We start from the raw sequence: 22,668 nt of genomic DNA on the forward strand, positions 1-22,668 counted from the left end.
ATTTAGCTGCTATAGCTTGATTTTGCCTACTTCTACTCAAGTAAACCTGTTTTTTCCCTGATTTTTCAAGGGGCAAACATCCAGGGAAGAGTAGAAAGAGGCTGCTTAAAACTATTATATCATCAACATCATTAACACTATTTTTAAATGGTTTTATTTAGAATGCAGTATTTTTAAAGCTGCTGCACTTAAAAGGAAATTTACTTAACTTTCAGAGCAATTATAAAATAAGCATCTTCTAAATTATCTGAATAAGGTAACAAAGACCACATTTAGAAATCTGCTTTTTACCTGACTTTAGAAATATTTGTTTCCAATATCTGATATTAAAACATGACATATAAAACATTAAAATTAATGGAAAATGGCACTGGGACCTAGCCTCTAAACCACCTTCAGACAAAAGATGCTGTGATGGGTTACACCCATCCTGAAAGCAGGGGGGGAGGGCTTGTGAGAGCATTGTCCTCCCTGGAGGGGGTTTTCCCCCTGGGAAACTGAGTTAATCAGTTCCACTCCCCCTCCCTGTCCAGCAAGCCTATAAAAAGGAAGACACTGCAGCCATTTGCTTTCCTTTGGCTCCTGCCTTGCCTGGATGAGAGGACTGCTGCTGGCTTCCTGCTTTTCTGCCATGTGGCCCTTGTGAACCCTTCCTGGTTTTGTTTACACACACGCACACACACACACACACACATATACATTGTTTAAAGAAAACTTTTACCTCTCTACTTCCAGACTGACTCCAAATTATTTCTCAGTGCATTTGCCCCCCTTCCCTTTTTTTTTCCTCTCTGTGGGGAAAGAGGAAGGGGGGAACAGGGGAGGGATTCTCAGTCTTGCCCCCATCTGAGCTCTTAAATACCAGTTAAGGCTAAACCACCACAGAGGCCAATTCATTTCTGTGTACAAATCAAATACCTGTCATTAGAGCTCAAGACTTCTCACTCCAGGAGTCACTACAACATTTGTAGCTGAACAATCCTCTTTGAAACAGCCAGCAGGTGACAGAAAACTGAGCTGTATCACAGTTAAGCAAGTTTAGCCTGACAGAGTAGTCTCTCCTTAAACTGATTGTGTCCTTGAACTACATAGTGCTTTTCTTTACATAGGCATACAGGCATTGATTTTGAAAAACTTAAATTACTTTACACTATGCAACTCTGCAAATGGCACTTATGTGAATAAAACATCTGTGTTTGCAGACAGCCTAACTACATATTAAGTGGTCTTATGCACAGGAAACCTATTTCACATATAAACACATTAAAATAGTTAATAAAAGCAAACTGGAGGTGAAGGACAGGAAAATGACTGAGAGCAATCCATTCTCAGTTGTTTCAATCAAACAACAGCCTCTCTAAGTTCAGAGTTTTGAGGTCTTCAACTGAGATTGCATTTGGCTTTAAAGCATGAGAAAGATTCCTACAAAAATTCCTGTACTTCAAAAGCATGGCACAAAATTCCTATGTAATGTTGTACACAGTGCAAAGGATAGGTCCTCTTCCAAGCTCAAGTCTGTATAAGCAGTGATTCTTAGAAGCAGCTAATACAATTCTACCCCTTTTAGATACTCCAAAAAAGCTTCCCCTCTCCATGAGTCCTAGAGCCCACTGCAGACAATTGTCTGAGACTCCATACCCGACTTTTCCCCACCTCCCTCACATTAGACAATTACACAATGAGATCTAATATTAAAGATATGATAATGCATGTAAAATTCTGTAATTGTTTGACAAATCAGCTCTTTGTTCCCAAGAAAATTGCTCATCTAGCCACTAAGTGACTCATACAGTATCACCTCCTGCAATGTTATTAATTTTAGGAGATTAGTAAACAATAGTTAGAAAATTCATTGAGTGCGTGAACCCCTCTGTACATAGTCATAATACTCAGAGAAGGAGTACAGAGCTGAGAATTGGTGGCCTCTCTGTGCTTTTGTTAGTCATTTAACCAGTTTCCACAGGCCAGAGGAAGACATTTTGCTTATCATCTTATCTCTTCTGAAAGCAGGTGCCATATAAGTAGGTTATATTGCTCGTATTATTAGATATTGCAGTCAGGAATCACCGTAATGTGGTGGTTTGAGCCTTAACTGGGAGTTAAGAGCTCAGATGGGGACAAGGCTGAGAATCTCTCCCCTGCTCCCCCCTTCTCCCTCCCAATAGAGAGGGAAAATAAAGGAAAGGAGCAAATCCACCAAGCAATAATTTGGAGTCAGCTTGGAAATAGAGAGGTAAAGAGTGTTCTTTAAACAATGTATATTATATAAATATATATATAAAAACCAATAACAGGTAAGGTTCACAAGGGCAAGGAACAAGGATGGATGGGAGGCAGACACAGAAGAAAGAAGAATACAAAACCAGTCTCTCTCTGAAGAGGCACGGAGGCAGCAGGGAGAAGGATCAGGCCCAACCTCGTGGCAGAGGAACAGGTAGGCAGCCGCAGTAGCTCTCATCCAGGAGAGGCAGGAGCCAAAAGGAGAGCTAATGGCTGCAATGTCCTGCTTTTTATACCCTAGCTGGGCAGGGATGGGGAGTGGAACAGACTCAGTTTCCCAGGGGGAAAATGCCCTGCAGGGAGGGCAAAGCACTCGCAAGCACTCCCCCCATTTTTGTTTCAGGATGGGCTTTAACCCACCACACATAACTACTGCAAGGACAGCAGCATTTCAAGAGCCAATTCTTTTTAAAGAAAAACTAGCATTCCCTTCCTTCAACATCCTTCTCTTCAAAACAGAAAAGTTATAGTGCTTCCCTGGGTGGAACGCAAAGGGCAAACTCCTTTCACAAGAGTGGATTCTCACTATCACATGAAGGATATTCTGTGAACACAAAGTGAAAAGACACAGCTACCACCCCTGACTGAAAGTCCTGCTTCTCTAACTGACTACAGAAAGCAAGGGCCTTCACTCCCAGCAAATAAACAACAGCCAGCTTGACTGCAGCATGCTGATTTAACTTTGTTTTCAGTCTTCATCAGGATACAATGAAGACCACTAGGCAGGAAAACACAAACAGGGCAGACCCAAGCTTTCTGACAAGACAGGTTTTTCAGTTTTATTAAAGCAATGATGCACCAAACAAGCACCATTAAAAGAGGGGAGGGGGAAATAACCCACATGGCCTGGAAGACAGCATATTTGTCAAGGCTGCACTTGTTTCTTCATGGTAACAGTTGTCTGCACTTTGAGAAACTACATTTCTAAAGAATAACATTTTGAGCACAAATGTAAATCAGTTCACCTTCACAGTAAGTTTCCTGTTTAATTTAATACTACAAATATTATTAAAGACTACCAAAATGCAAACAGGAGAACTTAGGCCTTTTTCACCCCAGAGGACTCAAGCCCGTCATTCTCTGTATGGCTACAGAGAGTCTGTTTCTGACAGGACCTAAACCTGAACACAAGTTTATGCTGCTGTCACAGACAGGTTTGCTTTCAGGTTTCCAGGGTGGAACTCAGCAAAGGGTTAACAGAAAAAGCCAGCAATGATATTTCGCCCAGGACAGCTTAACAGTGACTCAGCTTATATAATGGGAACGTCTTTGCAACCTGTACAGGGCCCAATGACCCTGACATCAATGAAGTTGTTTAGCAACACTGTGACTCCTTGAAATCTGGGCTGAAGTGTGGATTAATAATGAATTTTAAAGGAAGAGCAGCACCTATTTGCAAAGTAAACCCTGTGCACTTCCTGAAGCACTTGGAGGTTTCATCCAGCAGCGACCCTTTCCAGTACAGGCCAGAGCAAACTTGCTTAAAAAACCCAGCACAAATGCAGTCCCTGGTGGCATAGCTACAAGCTAATTTTACATCCAGCTCTTTGGCTTTGGTATTTAAAGGACTTCAGCTCTTTCAAGACCAGGGCAAATGAACAGAGGCAGGATAAATATACAATTGTGACAAAGACAAACCTTTACATGAGTCGTCCTCAATGGGCTGCTTGAAAGCTGTTATGTCATTGAAAGTGCAAAGAAACAAAACCACTTTATCCTGCTCGTTTCGAATTGGAGCAATTTTCACAAAGAACCAGACAGGTGTTCCTGGAAACAAACACAGCAGAAAGTTGGTCAGTGGCAGTAGGCAGAACAGGAAATGAGCTAGTTTAGATGGTTACATTTCAAAATCAACCAGCTGTAAATGTTCCTCTAATGTTGAGGGGTTTGCAAACCTCTCGTAGTGAAAATGGCAAAGCAGCTGACATGAGCATTAGTTAAGTTCTCTGCCTCTAAATCAGCTTTTTTTAAGTTCAGGATGAAAAACTATTTCTGAGCTTCATCTACAAAGTGAATGCCTGAACTTATGAAGTGCTTTGCAATCTCCTGGAAGAGACCCATATACATGTGACAGTTGCACACAACAGGGTCTTGCCGATTCTGTGCAGGACTTGAGAACAGGCCAGCTGTGCCTAGACTGCCTAGACTATGACAACAATAGAGTTGCAACTCAAGAGCATGACCAGTTTGGCTGACATTTCATAGAACATAACATTTTTCATAGAATCAATAAGGTTGGAAAAGACCTCAAAGATCAATTCTCTGCAAACAGGGAGCATCACCCCCTAACAACCTCAGCCTACACTCAGCTTCACAAGCCAGGCTTTAGGAGCTCTGGTCTAGCCTGCGAATCCTCCCACGAAAGGCAAATACTTTGCAAGCTGCCTTTCAGCATGCCTAGGCCTGAGCCTGCTCACAACCACTCTGGTGTGAACTTAAGTCTCCACTGAATTCAAGAGAGAAACAAGCTATCAGGACCAGAGGAGGGGCTGCAGATGGGAGTAAGTTGTACTGCATCAAACTACTTTTCTGATTACTGGATGAAACTACTAATGACAATTGCTTGTGAGACTAGAACCTGCACATTACCAAACAACAAAAAAATTTAACCCAGGTGATGACCTCTTCAGATGCTGCTGTCAATTTTCCTTGATATCTATCCACACACCATGCTGAGAAGAGAAACTGTCAGTCAGCCCTCCCCTTTCTACATTTCTGGCAGTTCTGCTGAGGTTGCTAAAAGGACCCTAGTGATAGCAGTGAAGCTCCATGGAACAAGGCCTTATCTACCACTCTCCTTTCACAGGAGTCACCACACTGATATTTGGTGATATTTAGTGGTATTTCACTGTAGGGCTCAGAATAAGGCAGCTGGCTCCTGTGTATCATAATATGGCTTTCTTGAAGGCACCATTTTTCAGTTTGCAGTCTTAACATGCATCATGACAATTCCTTCTCCAATTGTGAGGTATATGACAATCAGCAGATCCCAAAGTCACCAGGCCTAGGCCTGTAAGAAGCTTGGACATGAGTTTTCAGACTGTCCCTGCATCTTCAGTGATGATGAAAAAAATTACCGTTGCTTCTACAAGCGTAAGAAGAGCCAGAGACAGATTCTCAGACTTGCTTGCTCTAAGCCGCTTTTCTCTTGAGGGTCCCTTGTGAGCTATGTTCAGTGAGAAGGATGTACATACTGGGGGACAGTGTAAGATATGGCTGGGGTTGGAGTGGCTGGAGAGCTGCCAAACAGAAAGGGACCTGGGGGGGTACTGATTGATAGCTGGCTGAACATGAGCCAGCAGTGTGCCCAGGTGCCAAGAAGGCCAATGGCATCCTGGCCTGCATCAGGAATAGTGTGGCCAGCAGGAGCAGGAAAGTCATTCCGTCCCTGTATTCAGCACTGGTTAGGCCACACCTTGAGTGCTGTGTCCAGTTCTGGGCCCCTCAGTTTAATAAGGACATTGAGACACTCGAATGTGTCCAGAGGAGGGCAACTGTGAGGAGAAGCTGAGGGAGCTGGGGTTGTTTAGCAAGAAGAGAAGGAGGCTCAGGGGAGACCTTCTTGCTGTCTACAACTCCCTGAAGGGAGGTTGTAGCCAGGTGGGGGTTGGTCTCCTCTCCCAGGCAACCAACACCAGAACAAGAGGACACAGTCTCAAGCTGTGCCAGGGGAAGTTTAGGCTGGAGGTGAGGAGAAAGTTCTTCCCAGAGAGAGTTGTTAGCCATTGGAATGTGCTGCCCAGGGAGGTGGTGGAGTCACCATCCCTGGAAGTGTCCAAGAGGGGATTGGATGTGGCGCTTGGTGCCATGGTTTAGAACAAGCAGGTGCACAGCCACCACATGTTTATCATGGCCCTGGACTCAGCACTGGTTAGGACTACACCTTGAGTACTGTGTCCAGTTCTGGATCCCTCAGTTTAGGAAAGATGTTCAGTTGCTGGAAGGTGTCCAGAGAAGGGCAATGAAGCTGGGGAGAGGTGTTGAGCACAAGCCCTGTGAGGAGAGGCTGAGGGAGCTGGGGTTGCTTAGCCTGGAGAAGAGGAGGCTCAGGGGAAACTAAGGTGAGGAGAAAGTTCTTCACAGAGAGAGTTGGAATGTGCTGCCCAGGGAGATGGTGAAGTCACCATCCCTGGAGGTGTTCAAGAGGGGACTGGATGTGGCACTTGGTGCCATGGTTTAGTAGACATGAGGTCTTGGGTGATAGGTTGGACTTGATGATCTTTGAGGTCTTTTCCAACCTTGTTGTTTCTATATAATAATCAACAAGATTTCGACCATCTGGAAAAGCCAGAAGAAACAGCACCATACAGCATTTTTGTCACTCATGTAGGAAAACCTATTTAAGACACTGATCTTAGAAGACTCTTTTCTTTCTTGATCTCAGAACCCATCTCTAGACTAGAGATCAGATTGTCTTCATCTGAATTGCTCAGTACTTTTAACAGGAGTACTATACTGTAGGGTTTTTTGGTTCTAGGGTTCTTTTAATGTATTTTTTTATATAAACCTATTTTTAATATTTCTATTTTTATTTTATAATAGCAATATATCCACTTGTGTTTCCTGACTGTCAAAAGGTCACAAGGGAGCCTCAGTAATACACAAGTTACTGCCCAGCAAAGCAAGCAAAGGCAGCTTTTTTTTTTGCAATTATGTTAACACAACAGAGGATGTTGCTACCAGTGCCTCAACTGGCTGCTTCCCAGCCTCTGTGCTTAACGAGCTTTGCTGGCCACAGAAAGCCAGGGCATCTCCAAGACACATGGATAACTTCCATAGATGAAGTTCAATTCCTAAAGCTCCCACTGTGCCTAGATAACACAGGCAGTTTCAAACCCTGGCTGAGATTTCATGCCATATGTACAGCCACCTCTATAAACAGCAGGGTATATGATGCATGGAGGCCCCTGCTCCAAAAGCAGAGAAATCCAGATGGAATTACTGATGGCCATTTCTGCAGCATGGCAGAAAGTACTGAGGGGTCAGGGTTTGTTGGGTTTTTTTAAGAGCTAGCATTCCTGAGCACCACACCCCCCCCTTTCAAAAAAGAATGAGCAAACAAAAATGCTAAATGCAAGAAAATATCCAGCAAAGTAGCTATGCAAGTAACATCATCATTAACTTGCTAATGAGCTTACAAGACACTGCAACAAATGAGCCAGCAGCAATTTTCAAGACAAGAACACCCTTTACACTACCCTATCTCAGGAGCTCCTAAAATTGCCTATCTCCATTTCTTCTTGCCTACTTGTTTTTCCCATCTTTACATGTGAACCATTCTGAAGTTAACTAAATTCCTTTTTCTTGCTTTTACAGAGACTTCTCAGTAACTAATTGCTTTTTAGTTTACCAGCTTCAGTATCCTTAACTAACACTGCAACTGTTTCATCAGCCAGGATCTATCTAGAGCTTTGCTTTTTTACCTCAGCAGGTCAAGGGAGGTGATTCTCCCCCTCTACTCAGCTCTGCTGAGACCCCACCTGCAGTACTGCCTCCAGGTCTGGAGCCCCTATTACAAGAGGGATCTGGAGGTGCTAGAAGGTGTCCAGAGAAGGGCCACAAGGATGAGCAGAGGGCTGGAGCACCTCTCCTGTGAGGACAGACTGCAGGAGTTGGGGCTGTTCAGTCTGGAGAAGAGAAGGCTCTGAGGTGACCTAATTGTGGCCTTCCAGTATCTGAAGGGGGCTCCAAGAAGGCTGGGGAGGGACTTGTCAGGATGTCAGGTAGTGATAGGACTAGGGGGAATGGAATGAAGCTGGAGATTCAGGCTGGAGGTGAGGAGGAAGTTCTTCCCCATGAGAGTGGTGAAGCCCTGGAATGGGTTGTCCAGGGAGGTGGTTGGGGCCCCATCCCTGGAGGTGTTTAAGATCAGGCTGGACGAGGCTCTGGCCAGCCTGATCTAGTGTGAGGTGTCCCTGCCCATGGCAGGGGGGTTGGAACTAGATGATCCTTGTGGTCTCTTCCAACCCTGACTGATTCTATGATTCTATGATCTCCAAGTACTTGCTTTTTTGATTAGGGATTTTTTCCCCTCCCTCCCCAAAACCACCTTGTATTGTTTTGCTCCTTCAAGCTACAACCCTTCTGCTATGGGATGCTCGTATTAACCTTCACCGCACTGAGGCTGAATTACATACTCAGCTTCATCTCTGCCTCTCAGAGCTATGAAAACATATTACCCTGATTTTGAATATGCTGTACACATCACAGAAAGGCTGCAATTCACCCTTTTATTCTGGCTATCTGTCAGATGCATGCTATCATCTTCTCTTGATGATTATCTTATGGTATGTTTTTGCCAGATTTTTTTCTAGTGTTCTGAATGTAGGTTGCTGCCAGGCAAGAAGCTTACATCAGCAGGGTTCTTACTTCCTGACTCCCTTGACTCCCACTCCTATGCTGCATTATTTATAGCAAAAAGGAAAACAAAATGCTGTTTTACCTAGAACCAAGTGTAGCTCTCAGTGATGTGCCCCACAGGCAAGGAGAAAGAGCCAGATATCTTTGATAGCTAAACCTAGGTGAGCACTGTCACTATTTGGGTACCCTTACAATTTCCAGTGTCAGAGTGCCACAAAGAGGGTGTATTCCAGGGCAGAACACAAAATCAAGGTGGCACTCATGGTCTGTGTAAATCATCTTCCAGGTCTGGATCTACAGAGTAACACAGCAACAGCAGAAAGAAGCAGATTGAAAATTTTTCCAGGCCCCATATCTGCTTCCCAGATATTATTCAGTATTTTTCCCTGCAATGTGTTCCCTGCCATCCTGTCAGTCTCTTCTGTGAACAGGAAACAAGTGGATAAAAAAAAAATGCAGTCCTGAGGTGAGTGCTCACAGTGCTGGGTTACGTGAGCTTTCCATAGTGCTCTGCAACGAGGAGCTCATTCATAGCAGAACTGGGGTCCGAACTGTGGGAACGCACTGAAAGGCTCCACCAAGACATGGCTCTGCTGGGCTTTTTTCCTCCATACTGGTTTAATTATCAGAAGAATTTTACTTTTTAAACATTAAACAGTTTATTTGACTATTAAACAGGAAAGCTCTAAGTATAAACCACTTATAAATCAGGTCGGAAACCAGAATTTCAACCTCCGACAGACAGCTCTCATACTCCTGGTGTCAAGGCGGATGTCCCTGCTCAGCCAGACAATCACTACTGGTGAGAACCACAGACAAGGCCATTTGAAGGACAAAATGTGATTTTTTTCAGTTTTGTTCTATGGGTTATTCAGGCATTGAAACTGCAGCATATTTCAGAACTCTCCCAGCAAAACAAGAGTAGCTTTCCCATATGCCCCCAGCCTGCACTGACGTACAGAGACACAGAAACTGTTTACTAGTGTTTCTAACAATATATCCACTTCCATTTACATTTTGTGCTCAGTCCTGGCAAGCTCTCTCACTGGTGAAGTTCAATGACAATGCCAATGCACAAACAAAGAAATAAACACTCATGAGCCACATTGGCTTCTGTTAGGTTTGGAATCAACAGCGAAAGAATCCAAAGTTTGTCTAATGGCATAGAAGCAACCCTGCTAGAAAAGGGAATGTCACTTCTAAGCCAGCAGAGAAGTGTGGACATCTGGGACGAAATGAACATCTACACTGAACTTCTGAGAGTAGCCATAGGACCAGCCTGCCTCATGGTACCAAAATTATGCAGCTAATTCCAGAATTAACAGATGCAGCTCTTAAGAGTCTTCACAGGCCTGAGCACAGTATTTACAGCGTTGCCTTAAAGGCAACACAATTTGAAGAGCTATGATTCGAGTCCCAAGCCTTCTCCAGGCTAATACACAGTAAATGCCCCCACACCTTCTAATTTCCCATCTGCCTCCTGTCAACAAAAAGGAAAGGCTATAATAAAAATCAGAATTGCTGGCTAAGTATGCCCTTTCCCCCATCCCTTGAACCAGTTGAGCAGAGAGGACAGCTGCTTTTCCAAACCCCACAAAGCATTGTTTAAATGAAGCGGCAATGCTTTCTTCCCACAAAAGAAAACAACCATTGTTTATAAGCACAGTTAAAAGCCCCATGGTTTGACAATTTAGTTGACATCTTCACTGCCCTCACTGAATGGGGTAGGTTTCCTCAAAGCAGCACAGTCTCTGCATTACTTGATAATGTCCCATGCGGTCATCAGACAGGTACTGCCTTGAGGGTAAACAGATGAGCAGTATGAAAATGAAAAGGATAGAAGCACGTGCTGCCTCTCCACCAATTGCTGCAAGCAGTGATGCAGACAGCAGGACTTCAGTTACATATACAGCAGGGTTGACCATTAGAGTTACCCCATTTGGGGTTTCTCTAATGCCCCAGTACTCAGTATGAAATTGTTTCAGTCCCACACAGACTGAATAGTTTGCCCAATTGGCAAGCCAGCTGATGAGATGTGACTGGAAAAAGTTAGGTAAATCAATATATCCACACAGATTTCAACTAGGAGCACAGAGGAGCCTGTGACATTTGATCATGCAAGACAAGAAGCAAAAGTCTTCCTATAAACTCTGCCTTCTAGCAGAGTGTGCACTGAATGAGAACAAACGAACACAGTGTGTAGCTCACCACTCTGTGCCAGTACTAACAGAATTTACAATACATTTCCAGCACTTTAAAAGCCATTACCTTCATGTCTTCTACATGTGGTGCTGGTATGTTTTGGCAGTTAATGCTTCTAAAGGCCAGCTCTGGGCATGCTAAGATAAGGAAAGTCGATTTCAGTCCCCAATAATGGTATCACCTCGCATAGGGGGTATTCTGGGACACTGAAACAACACAGTATCACAGTATCACTAAGGTTGGAAGAGACCCCAAGGATCATCGAGTCCAACCTGTCTCCACAGACCTCATGACTAGACCATGGCACCAAGTGCCACATCCAATCCCCTCTTGAACACCTCCAGGGATGGTGACTCCACCACCTTCCAGGGCAGCACATTCCAATGACGAATGACTCGCTCAGTGAAGAACTTCCTCCTCACTTCGAGTCTAAACCTCCCCTGGCGCAGCTTGAGACTGTGTCCCCTTGTTCTGGTGCTGGTTGCCTGGGAGAAGTAGGACCACACAACCTTGTACTGCAGCAGCATTGACATGGTTTACCTAATTCTGAGTTCTCTGAAGAAGAGAAAGTAGGTATTAGGGATGGGGAAGACATCAGGAACCTTTGACAGCTTCTTTCCATTTACCTCAGAAAAATATTTAAGGATTACTACTGGTAAGCCTTACTCTTCAGTACATATTTGAGGAGACAACAGCAGGTCTTGCTTGACAATGTATTTGAAGTTGACAAGATCAGTGGGAATTATGAGGTTTATGAATCAAAACTACTTAGATTTGACCTTGATGAAGGTAACTGAATTCATGCAGATAGACTTCATAGGGACAAAAAGCAGGTGTGCATGCTGCTTGACAAATATGGAGCTGAGTTTCAATTGGAGGCTCAGGAGGATACATAGCACCTTTCTCAATAACCCCTCATTCTTTCCTGCTTCTGGTCCTGTGCAACCATTTGGCTTAGTAAAGAGGCACAGGACACACAAATATAATTGGTTTTAAGCAATAACAATTATGATAAATTCTCCCTAGTAGTGGGCAATCACGGGTTTACCACCCTGAAATGAATTTTCCCCTCTATAAATTAGGATGGAGTTGCTTGTCTATTTTTTGATCGCTGTAGAAAGCACTGCTCCCAAAGGTAAGTGCAAGCAGAATCTGCTAAATCACTGGTTTGGCCTTGTTTGTTATTCTCTGACATCTAAAAGCCTCTTAATGCATTGTGTGCAGATGGTGTGTTTGTTAAAAAAAAAAAAAGAAAAAAGAAAGAAAGAAAAAGCCAGGAAAGCAAACCCCCAAACCCCATACAGACATTCATGGTATTACCTTGACTAAACATTCAAGCCACCGGAAAACAGCAGGAGTGAAACCCAGCACAAACTGAAAGCAGAGCCCAGCCTTTGGGACTCAAACAAAAGACACTGCTTACCCAAACCACTTGGCAGTGTGCAAATTAATTACCTACAGCTAACCCCTCAGGCTGCTGCCATTTTACCAGACCCACCTATAGAAAACCTCTGAGGGGGAAGAAAATCAACCATCAACAACTCTCTGCAGCACTGCTAGGGGAATGTCTGATCGGAAGACTTGAAGACTCTTCAAAACTCTACATGCATTGTATCACAGTCTCACAGTAGCACTAAGGGTGGAAGAGACCTCGAGGATCGTCGAGTCCAACCTGTCACCACAGACCTCACAACTAGACCATGGCACCAAGTGCCACATCCAATCCCCTCTTGAACACCTCCAGGGATGGGGACTCCACCTCCCTGGGCAGCACATTCCAAAGGCTAACAACTCACTCGGTGAAGAACTTTCTCCTCACCTCAAGTCTAAACCTCCCCTGGCGCAGCTTGGGACTGTGTCCTCTTGTTCTGGTGCTGGTTGCCTGGGAGAAGAGACCAACCCCCACCTGGCTACAACCACCTTTCAGGTAGTTGTAGAAAGCAATGAGTTCACCCCTGAGCCTCCTCTTCTCCAGGCTAAACAACCCCAGCTCCCTCAGCCTCTCCTCACAGGGCTGTGCTCAAGGCCTCTCCCCAGCCTCATTGCCCTTCTCTGGACACCTTCAAGTGTCTCAATGTCCTTCTTAAACTGAGGGGCCCAGAACTGGACACAGGACTCAAGGTGTGGCCTAACCAGTGCAGAGTACAGGGGCACAATGACCTCCCTGCTCCTGCTGGCCACACTATTCCTAATACAGGCCAGGATGCCATTGGCCTTCTTGGCTACCTGGGCACACTGCTGGCTCATGTTTAGGCAGCTGTCAATCAGCACCCCCAGGTCCCTCTCTGTTTGGCAGCTCTCCAGCCACTCTGACCCCAGCCTGTAGCTCTGCATGGGGTTGCCGTGTTTTTTTGTAGTTTTGAAGAGCACAGACCACTGCAGATGTTTGTTTGCAGAAGCAGATCAATTACTGCATAGAAAAGGGGCTGGATTTCAAATGGGTACCATCTCTTCAGAGGCAGACAGGAGCCAGGAAACATATACTTGCAAAAATTCATTTCAGCATGTTTCAGCAATAATGCAAGCAAGTGCATCCATAAGAAGCCTGCTTGTGCCCTGCTTGCAACCCAGACTTGTGCTGCAGATGAACAACTAGGTGTCATTTACTCAGCCATTTTAATTTATGAGGGGGACCATACAGCATAAAAAAACCTAACAAATGATTGTCAAATTCTCATAAAAGATTAGGTGTTTAAGCTGCATCAGTTCAGATAAGCCAGGATATGACTAAGACCAGACATAAAATATTTTCTAATAGATGATGTCAAAGGTCTTTTCCAGCCTGGTTAATTCCATTCCATTCCATTCCATTCCATTCCATTCCATTCCATTCCATTCCATTCCATTCCATTCCATTCCATTCGGGCAAATCTTTCCTCAGTATAAGTTAACATAGCTCCACTGATTTCAGTAAGAATTAGCAATGGTTTGATTTTCCTGTATAAAAATAAACAATACTTCCAGCATCACTGGACACTCACATCTAATCTGTAATGGGTTGGGGCAAACCCCCTCCCCACCATGTGCAGAAATAACAACTCAAACAAACAGACTGCAAGAAGTGATGGAAAGTTTAAATAGAGAACAGTGAGTGTGTACAAAAAAAACATAGTGACAAGAAAGAGACCCAAATAGACCCAGAAAGACCCCAACCCCACCTGAGGGTTCACCCAAAACCCCCAGGGCTCCTCCTTCCCCCCACTACTGCTAGGCTAGTCTCAGCTGGCCAGATCTGAGACTGCCCATCCCCCCATGGCCTTGGGCCCAATCAGGCCCATGGCCAGGAGATCTCTCCCCCAGTTACCAAGTCTCGGAGAGGAAAGGAAAGAGGAAGTGCCAGACCCTGCTGCAAAATTTATAGTGGTGCAAGGGATTATGGTAGAAATACAGAATTTCCTGTGTCCACTCACTGGGATGGACTTCTGGACACAGGAAACACCCCTGTAGCAAAGGGCACCCAGCCCAAACTACGACATAATCAAACAATGGAACAGAAGCTCTCACATGAAATTAATGTCAACCCATCTGTTGTCTTTTTTTCAGTCCAGATTAAAGAAAGCTTTCACTTGGTCTCATTAGAGGTATGACCACAAATCTTTACTGCAACAGGATGGCATCAGAGCAACAATGATCATAGAATCAATAAGGTTGGAAAAGACCTTAGAGATCAAGTCCAACCTGTCACCCAACACCTCATGACTAACTAAACCATGGCACCAAGCACCACGTCCAGTCCCTTTTTGAACACCTCCAGGGATGGTGACTCCACCACCTCCCTGGGCAGCACATTCCAATGGCCAATCTCTCTGTGAAGAACTTTCTCCTCACCTCCAGCCTAAACCTACCCTGATGGAGCTTGAGACTGTGTCCTCTTGTTCTGGTGCTGGTTGCCTGGGAGAAGAGACCAACCCCCACCTGGCTACAACCTCCCTTCAGGTAGTTGCAGACAGCAACATGAATCACACAGAATCACAGAATCACCAAGGTTGGAAGAGACCTCAAAGATCATCAAGTCCAACCTGTCACCACACACCTCATGACTAAACCATGGCACCAAGTGCCACATCCAATCCCCTCTTGAACACCTCCAGGGATGGTGACTCCACCACCTCCCTGGGCAGCACATTCCAATGGCTAACAACTCTCTCACTGAAGAACTTTCTCCTCACCTTAGTCTCCCCTGAGTCTCCTCTTCTCCAGGCTAAGCAACCCCAGCTCCCTCAGCCTCTCCTCACAGGACTTGTGCTTAACACCTCTCCCCAGCTTCATTGCCCTTCTCTGGACACCTTCCAGCAACTCAACATCTTTCCTAAACTGAGGGATCCAGAACTGGACACAGTACTCAAGGTGTGGCCTAACCAGTGCTGAGTCCAGGGGCATGATAAACATGTGGTGGCTGTGCACCTGCTTGTTCCAATTCTTCCCCATTTTTCTGCAGGACCCCTGCATTTCTAGAAAGCAGCTCTTCCAGAAAATAACAACAATCATCACATCTCTGCTAAGTGATCAAGAGCCTAGCCCAAGGAACCATCAAGTCTCCACAGCACCTTAACTAGAAATTCTGAAAAGACAGAGGCTAGTCACTTTTCAATTGGAGTGCTGGATAGATAAAGAGGCCAGCATAGAGATGGCAACTGTAAATGCAAACATAATGAAGGCAAACCCCCTGTATCACTGTTTGGAATACTACAGCCTATGTTCTTTCTAGAGTTGATATTGTGAATTGTTAGGAAGCTGGTGACTATACTGTACCTACCAATATCTGGATGGGGTATTCCTCTCAGTCAATCAAGTAAGTACTAGCACTGGGTCAGCACCACAGAGAGTGCCACGTGAAAACAAAAAGCCTGTCACTTCTAGTAGCATTATTAAATGTCTCAGTGGATTGTTGACATATTTAGTGTAAAATCAGGACATAACTGCTACTCAGAGAATGAGAAACTTGACTGCTGCTCATAAAGATACAAGATGAAGACTGACTTCCACTAACAACATCATAGTGAACTTGAAACTCCTGCTTATCCTCTTCTTTCCCCTTAAAGGTTATTGTTGAAACAGATTTTAAGTACGTCAAATGTGGAAAATATACCAATTATGGAACAACACAAAAATGGAAGCAAAACTTGCCATTCATCATGACTGGGTTTTTTATAAGGAGGGAATGGACAGGTGCAGAAAAACAACAACAACAAAAGACTATTTCCTATATTAATAGCAAGAGGAAGGGCAAGGACAACCTCCACTCCCTGGTGGACACAGAGGGGAACGCTGTAACAAAGGATGTACTAGCAGGACAGAATGTCTTCCAGACAGCTGGCCTGCAGAGCTGGCAGAAGGAGCCAGGGAGCAGCATAGTTTCCCTCTATTCTAGGATGGGGTAGTTAGAAATCTACTCAGACACTTGGATCCCCACAAGTCCATGGGACCAGATGGGATCCATCCTAGGGTGCTGAGAGAGCTGGCAGATGTGCTGGCCAAGCCGCTCTCCATCATTTTTCAGCAGTCCTGGCTCACTGGAGAGATCCCAGAGGACTGGAAGCTGGCCAACGTGGTGCCCATCCACAAGAGGGGCCAGCTGGACAAGCCAAGGAATTCCAGGCCTGTCAGCCTGACCTCAGTGCCAGTCAAGATTATGGAACAGGACATCTTGAGTGCAATCACACAGCACTTAGAGGATGGCCAAGGGATCAGGCCCAGCCAGCATGGATTTAGGAAGGGCAGGTCCTGCCTCACCAACCTGATCTCCTTCTATGCCCAGGTGACTGCCTGGTGGATGTGGGGAGGCCTGTGGATGTAGTCTACCTGGACCTCAGCAAGGCCTTTGACAGTGTCCCCCACAGCAAACTCCTGGCCAAGCTGTCAGCCTGTGGCCTGGATGGGAGCACACTGCGATGGGTTAGGAACTGGCTGGAGGGCCGAGCCCAGAGAGTGGCGGCCAGTCAGTAGTGCTGGGCCCCATGCTCTTTAACATCTTTATTGATGATCTGGATGAGGGCATTGAGTCCATCAGCAGTAAATTTGCAGATGACACCAAGCTGGGGGCAGGAGTTGATCTGCTGGAGGGTAGAGAGGCTCTGCAGAGGGACCTCGACAGGCTGGGCAGATGGGCAGAGTCCAAGGGCATGAGATTGAACACATCCAAGTGCCAGGTTCTGCACATTGGCCACAGCAACCCCATGCAGTGCTACAGGCTGGGGTCAGACTGCCTGGAGAGCAGCCAGGCAGAGAGGGACCTGGGGGTACTGGTTGATGGTAGGCTGAACATGAGCCTGCAGTGTGCCCAGGCAGCCAGGAGGGCCAATGGCATCCTGGCCTGCATCAGGAACAGTGTGGCCAGCAGGAGCAGAGAGGTCATTCTGCCCCTGTACATTGCACTGGTTAGGCCACACCTCGAGTCCTGTGTCCAGTTCTGGGCCCCTCAGTTTAGGAAGGAGGTTGACTTGCTGGAGCGTGTCCAGAGAAGAGCAACAAAGTTGGTGAGGGGTTTGGAGCACAGCCCTATGAGGAGAGGCTGAGGGAGCTGGGGTTGCTTAGCCTGGGGAAGAGGAGACTCAGGGGTGACCTTATTGCTCTCTACAACTACCTGAAGGGAGGTTGTAGACAGGCAGAGGTTGGTCTCTTCTCCCAGGCAACCAGCACCAGAACAAGAGGACACAGTCTCAGGCTGTGCCAGGCGAGGTTTAGGCTGGAGGTTAGGAGGAAGTTCTACACAGAGAAAGTGATTGCCCATTGGAATGTGCTGCCCAGGGAGGTGGTGGAGTCACCATCATTGGAGGTGTTCAGGAGGAGACTTGATAGGGTGCTTGGTGCCATGGTTTAGTTGATTAGGTGGTGTTGGATGATAGGTTGGACACGATGATCTTGAGGGTCTCTTCCAACCTGTTCTGTTCTATTCTATTCTATTCTATTCTATTCTATTCTATTCTATTCTATTCTATCTCATTTATTGGCTAGTTTGAAGAAGAAAACTAGAATGAGGGAAGAACAAAGAGGCAAAATGGAAACAAAAAGCAGAAAAATAAAACAAGAAAAAATTCAGGGTCCTTTCCAAAATCTTCAGAGTAGGTTGCAATGTACTATGTTCACTGACAAGAAGGCAGGCACCAATAGCTGCAGGCAGAGGTAAGAAGACCACAAAGGCATGACCACTTAGCAGTCAGGCTGCTGTGACCAGGACAATGGTTTTCTATGATATGGCTTATTCTGAGAAAAGTCTCCAGGATGTCCCCTTCTTGCTGTTTTTCAGTTACAATTCTCTAGTGTTGGTCAGTCTCTGTAACAGTAGCTAATGTACCTCTGCAGCCATGAATCTAACAAAAATAAGAGCCCTGTGTTTTGTTAAACTTAAAAGCTAGCTCTGTGCTTTCCTTTTTCCCATGCCTGTGACCCTCTGTGCGCAGAGAATCATCACAGATCTGCTTTTTGGCATGTCACACAACACAGCTTCTGCACAGCTGGACTTTGTTCTAGGCTGCCTCTCCTCAGGGAAGCGAACAGCAAGGCAGGAAACATTCCTCATTCCACAGTTACCTTGGTTTATTTCTGCATAAAAGACAGAGAGGCCCCAGGCCCTACTACAGGCCATAGCCATATGCTGCAGCAATGACAAAAGTGTAGCTGCATAGCCCCTCGGTGCGAAATCACTGTTAACTAAGAGAGAATTCCAAACCCTCCTAGATCCCATGACTGCAGCTTATTTATTTGGCTTAGGATGCATAGACATGAGCTGCATATGGTCCCTATGGCCTCAAACTGAGCTAGGAACAGACATCACCATTAAGAAATTCCTAAACATTGGAGGCTGGTAACAGTGGAAGGAAAGAAGGACAAAGCAAGGCCATAGAGATAACACATATAGCTTTCCAAATGAGTCGGACCAGCAAAGCTGTGCTGCAGAAGAGCCCTGAGCAATGGCACTGTGTCAGAGGTCATGATGCTCTGAACAGCCTAAAAAGAGAATAAAAAGACTAGAAGAGAGGTAAAGCAAAACAACTCTCCAAAATTTTAATCTCTCTAAAAGATAACAAAAACCAATTCCATGTACTTTGGTTCCACCACTTCTTAGAAGAACAGATTAATTCCGGTACAAAACAAGGATCTCCACACATCTTCAGCTCAATACCAGCATCCAAGGATTATCTGTTAGCTTCTGTGAAAAGTGCCTGTGGTTTTCTCATCAAACTCCAGCAGTACAAGGTAGTCATTTCAACAGAAATACCAATGGTTCACACACAGAGAGAGATTGGATAACCTTTCCCAGAACACTGGTCATTTCTTCAGTTATCATCTAATGCCAACTTAATATGCACTGCTTTGGTGTCCTGAGCAGAACAGAATAAACCAGGCTGGAAGACCTTTGAGATCATCAAGTCCAACCTATCACCCAACACCATCTAATCAACTAAACCATGGCACCAAGCACTCCATCCAGTCTCTTCCTAAACACTTCCAGTGATGGTGACTCCACCACCTCCCTGGGCAGCACATTCCAATGGCCAATCACTCTTTCTATGAAGAACTTCTTCCTAACATCCAGCCTAAACCTCCCCTGGTGCAGCTGGAGACTGTGTCCTCTTGTTCTGGTGCTGGTTGCCTGGGAGAAGAGACCAACCCCCACCTGGCTACAACCTCCCTTCAGGTAGCTGTAGACAGCAAGAAGGTCTCCTTCGAGCCTCCTCCAGGCTAAGCAACCCCAGCTCCCTCAGCCTCTCCTCACAGGGCTGTGCTCCAGACCCCTCCCCAGCTTTGTTGCCCTTCTCTGGACACCTTCCAGCAAGTCAATATCTTTCCTAAACTGAGGAGCCCAGAAACAAAGCAGCAATGATGTTGACTATCAAAAATTACACCACAGCATCTTATGATTTATTTTGTGGTTAAAGTCCCCCATGTCCACTAATGCAGAATTGATATCATTGAACATCACAGCTGTAAGGGGAAGGAACTGCTAGCAGGGTGCTTCTGCCAGGTGTCCTTCCTTGTAAACAGACACCACCAGTTTCACAACCAGAACAGAATAGAATTAACCAGGTTGGAAGAGACCTTAGAGATCATCGAGTCCAACCTATCACCCAACACCATCTAATCAACTAAACCATGGCACCAAGCACCCCATCCAGTTTCTTCCTAAACACCTCCAGTGATGGTGACTCCACCACCTCCCTGGGCAGCACATTCCAATGGCCAATCTCTCTTTCTGGGAAGAATTTCTTCCTAACATCCTGCTTAAACCTCCCCTGGCACAGCTTGGGACTCGGTACTCTTGATCTGACACAGGTTGCCTGGGAGAAGAGACCAATCCCCACCTGGCGACAACCTCCCTTCAGGTAGTTATAGACAGCAAGAAGGTCTGCCCTGAGCCTCCTCTTCTCCAGGCTAAGCAACCCCAGCTCCCTCAGCCTCTCCTCACAGGGCTGTGCTCCAGACCCCTCCCCAGCTTTGTTGCCCTTCTCTGGACACCTTCCAGCAACTCAACATCTTTCCTAACCTGAGGGGCCCAGAACTGGACACAGGAATTATAACTGTTATGAGCAACATAAGTTACATAATGTGAACTTTCAGCTTAACATTTGGCCTGGGTGAAGATAGTTTAGTTGATTAGATGGTGTTGGATGATAGGTTGGACTTGATGATCTCAAAGGTCTTTTCCAACCTGGTTAATTCTATTCTATTCTATTCTATTCTATTCTATTCTATTCTATTCTATTCTATTCTATTCTATTCTATTCTATTCTATTCTATTTCAGCATATTTACACTTCAGGTGACAGTAAACAAATGAAAATAACTGTGCCATGACATAGTCTACACTAGATGGGCAACAAGTTGTGGGCAAGTTTCTGCTGATGTGTGCAGCAGACACACTGAAACTCCTAGGGAAAAAAGTCATATCTCATTTAAGACATTTTTGTCCAGACCAAAAAACAGTTTCATCTAAAAACATCAAAGTTAGTTCAGCTTCTAAAATAAAAGATGGGTTCTTTTTGTATTCTGAAACTACATGTAAATACTGCCTTTAAAAACTGAAAAGGTACATTGTCTGTAACAGAAACCATTTGCACAAACCTAGCTGGTGTGTTACCACTGCTGATGGAATCTTCAATGTTGTCTTAAAACATCACACACAAATTGCTCTAAATGTCAGAACACATTAGAGAGCTTATCCTGCCTCCCTGGGTGTTTTTCATCTCTAATGTTCTCATTTCTGCCTTGTGGATCAACTGCTAGAACCAGGGCTGTTTCAGCCATCGATAAAGCCTGGTCCTCCAGGCTGCCAGCCTTGCAGTTTGCACACCAATTTAAAGCAACTTGACACACCTTTATTAATGAACAAGCTAAGCAGACTACTTACTGTTCTTCTTGTACATCAAGATTTCAAAGGAGTTCATCTCATAGTTCTCAAAGGTCTGCCGGACCTTGTCAATTGTCTCTTTGTCTGTCAGCTCTCCGTACATAAAACTGCAAACAGAGCGAGAAATTCGAGTCAGACACTAGGGAAGGACACAACGCCATTTGTTTACAACATGGAAAGGGCCTATTTAGAAACAGCTCATCTTTGATTTTATTTCACCTGGAAAGCATGTTTGACAGCTGCAGCCCCAGGAGATAGCAGGCAAAATTGGAATAAACAGATGACTTTTCTCCTGGAGCAACAAGCACAACACTACAAGCTGTTGAACAAAAAAAAAAGATAAATCAGTTTTCAAATACCTGCAGGTGCTGCTTTTTTGCATAACTTCTGCTCTGTGATATCCTGATAACTTGCAAAATCCATCATTGCTGTAGACAATGGGCCAATCCACTATCTGGGCATTACCCAAGACAAAATTAGTATCTGTTTGAGAGAGCACATCAGTTAGACATCAGATAAGGGTATGGTTGCATTGGAGGAAATACTCATCTCAGGACCTGATTCTGTCCCTGCACAGCTTCAGTCCCTGCACAGTTTCCCCCAGATAATATTCCCACTGCAGTCAACAGAATTATTGCCAGTTTTAAGTAAATTCTTGTTTTAAAAATTAATTAATTAATTAATTATGCAAAGCTTAGGAGGGTGGGTTAATACACATGACAGTTAAGCAAGAAAATTCATCTCAACTGATGACAGGTTCACCAAACTCTTCCCCTCTCTGCCACACGCACTGATCCACCATGACACTCAGTCTGAATACGAAGCCTCTTACACACACACACAAAACATCATGAGCGATATTTCTCCTCTCTGAATGTAGACAGAGTGGCTCCTCTCAATATTGTCTTCACTGGTGGCCACACAAGCTCAAACAGTTCTTGTGTGACATGTACAGAACAGCACTTCAAACTAGACACCACACAACTAGGCTTAGTACTTACACCCGCAGAAAGAACTTACAAATTAAATTAGAATAGAATAGAATAGAATAGAATAGAATAGAATAGAATAGAATAGAATAGAATAGAATAGAATAGAATAGAATAGAATAGAATAGAATAGAATAGAATAGAATTTACCAGGTTGGAAAAGACCTTTGAGATCATCAGGTCCAACCTATCACCCAACACCACCTAATCAACTAAACCATGGCACTAAGCACCCCACCCAGTCTATTCCTAAACACCTCCAGTGATGGTGACTCCACCTCCCTGGGCAGCACATTCCAATGGGCAATCACTCTCCCTATGAAGAATTTCTTCCTAACATCCAGTCTAAACCTCCCCTGGTGCAGCTTGAGACTGTGTCCTCTTGTTCTGTCACAGGTTGACTGGGAGAAGAGACCAACTCCCACCTGGCTACAACCTCCCTTCAGGGAGTTGTAGACAGCAAGAAGGTCTCCCCTGAGCCTCCTCTTCT

General features: G+C 45.0%; 1 protein-coding gene across 1 annotated transcript in view; it reads right to left on the reverse strand.

Moving 5' to 3' along the window:
* Positions 1–22,668, reverse strand: part of KCNH1 (potassium voltage-gated channel subfamily H member 1) — a 296,255-nt gene that overhangs the window by 253,486 nt on the left and 20,101 nt on the right. The window contains exons 2-4 of the mRNA XM_054169248.1: positions 21,549–21,672; positions 21,190–21,296; positions 3,919–4,047 (exon numbers count right to left, since the gene is read on the reverse strand). Of these exons, the coding sequence (XP_054025223.1) occupies positions 3,919–4,047; positions 21,190–21,296; positions 21,549–21,672 (360 nt within the window). The remainder of the gene's footprint in view (positions 1–3,918; positions 4,048–21,189; positions 21,297–21,548; positions 21,673–22,668) is intronic.

The sequence above is a fragment of the Dryobates pubescens genome, chromosome 2, assembly GCF_014839835.1.
Source record: "Dryobates pubescens isolate bDryPub1 chromosome 2, bDryPub1.pri, whole genome shotgun sequence".
Lineage (NCBI taxonomy): Eukaryota > Metazoa > Chordata > Aves > Piciformes > Picidae > Dryobates > Dryobates pubescens.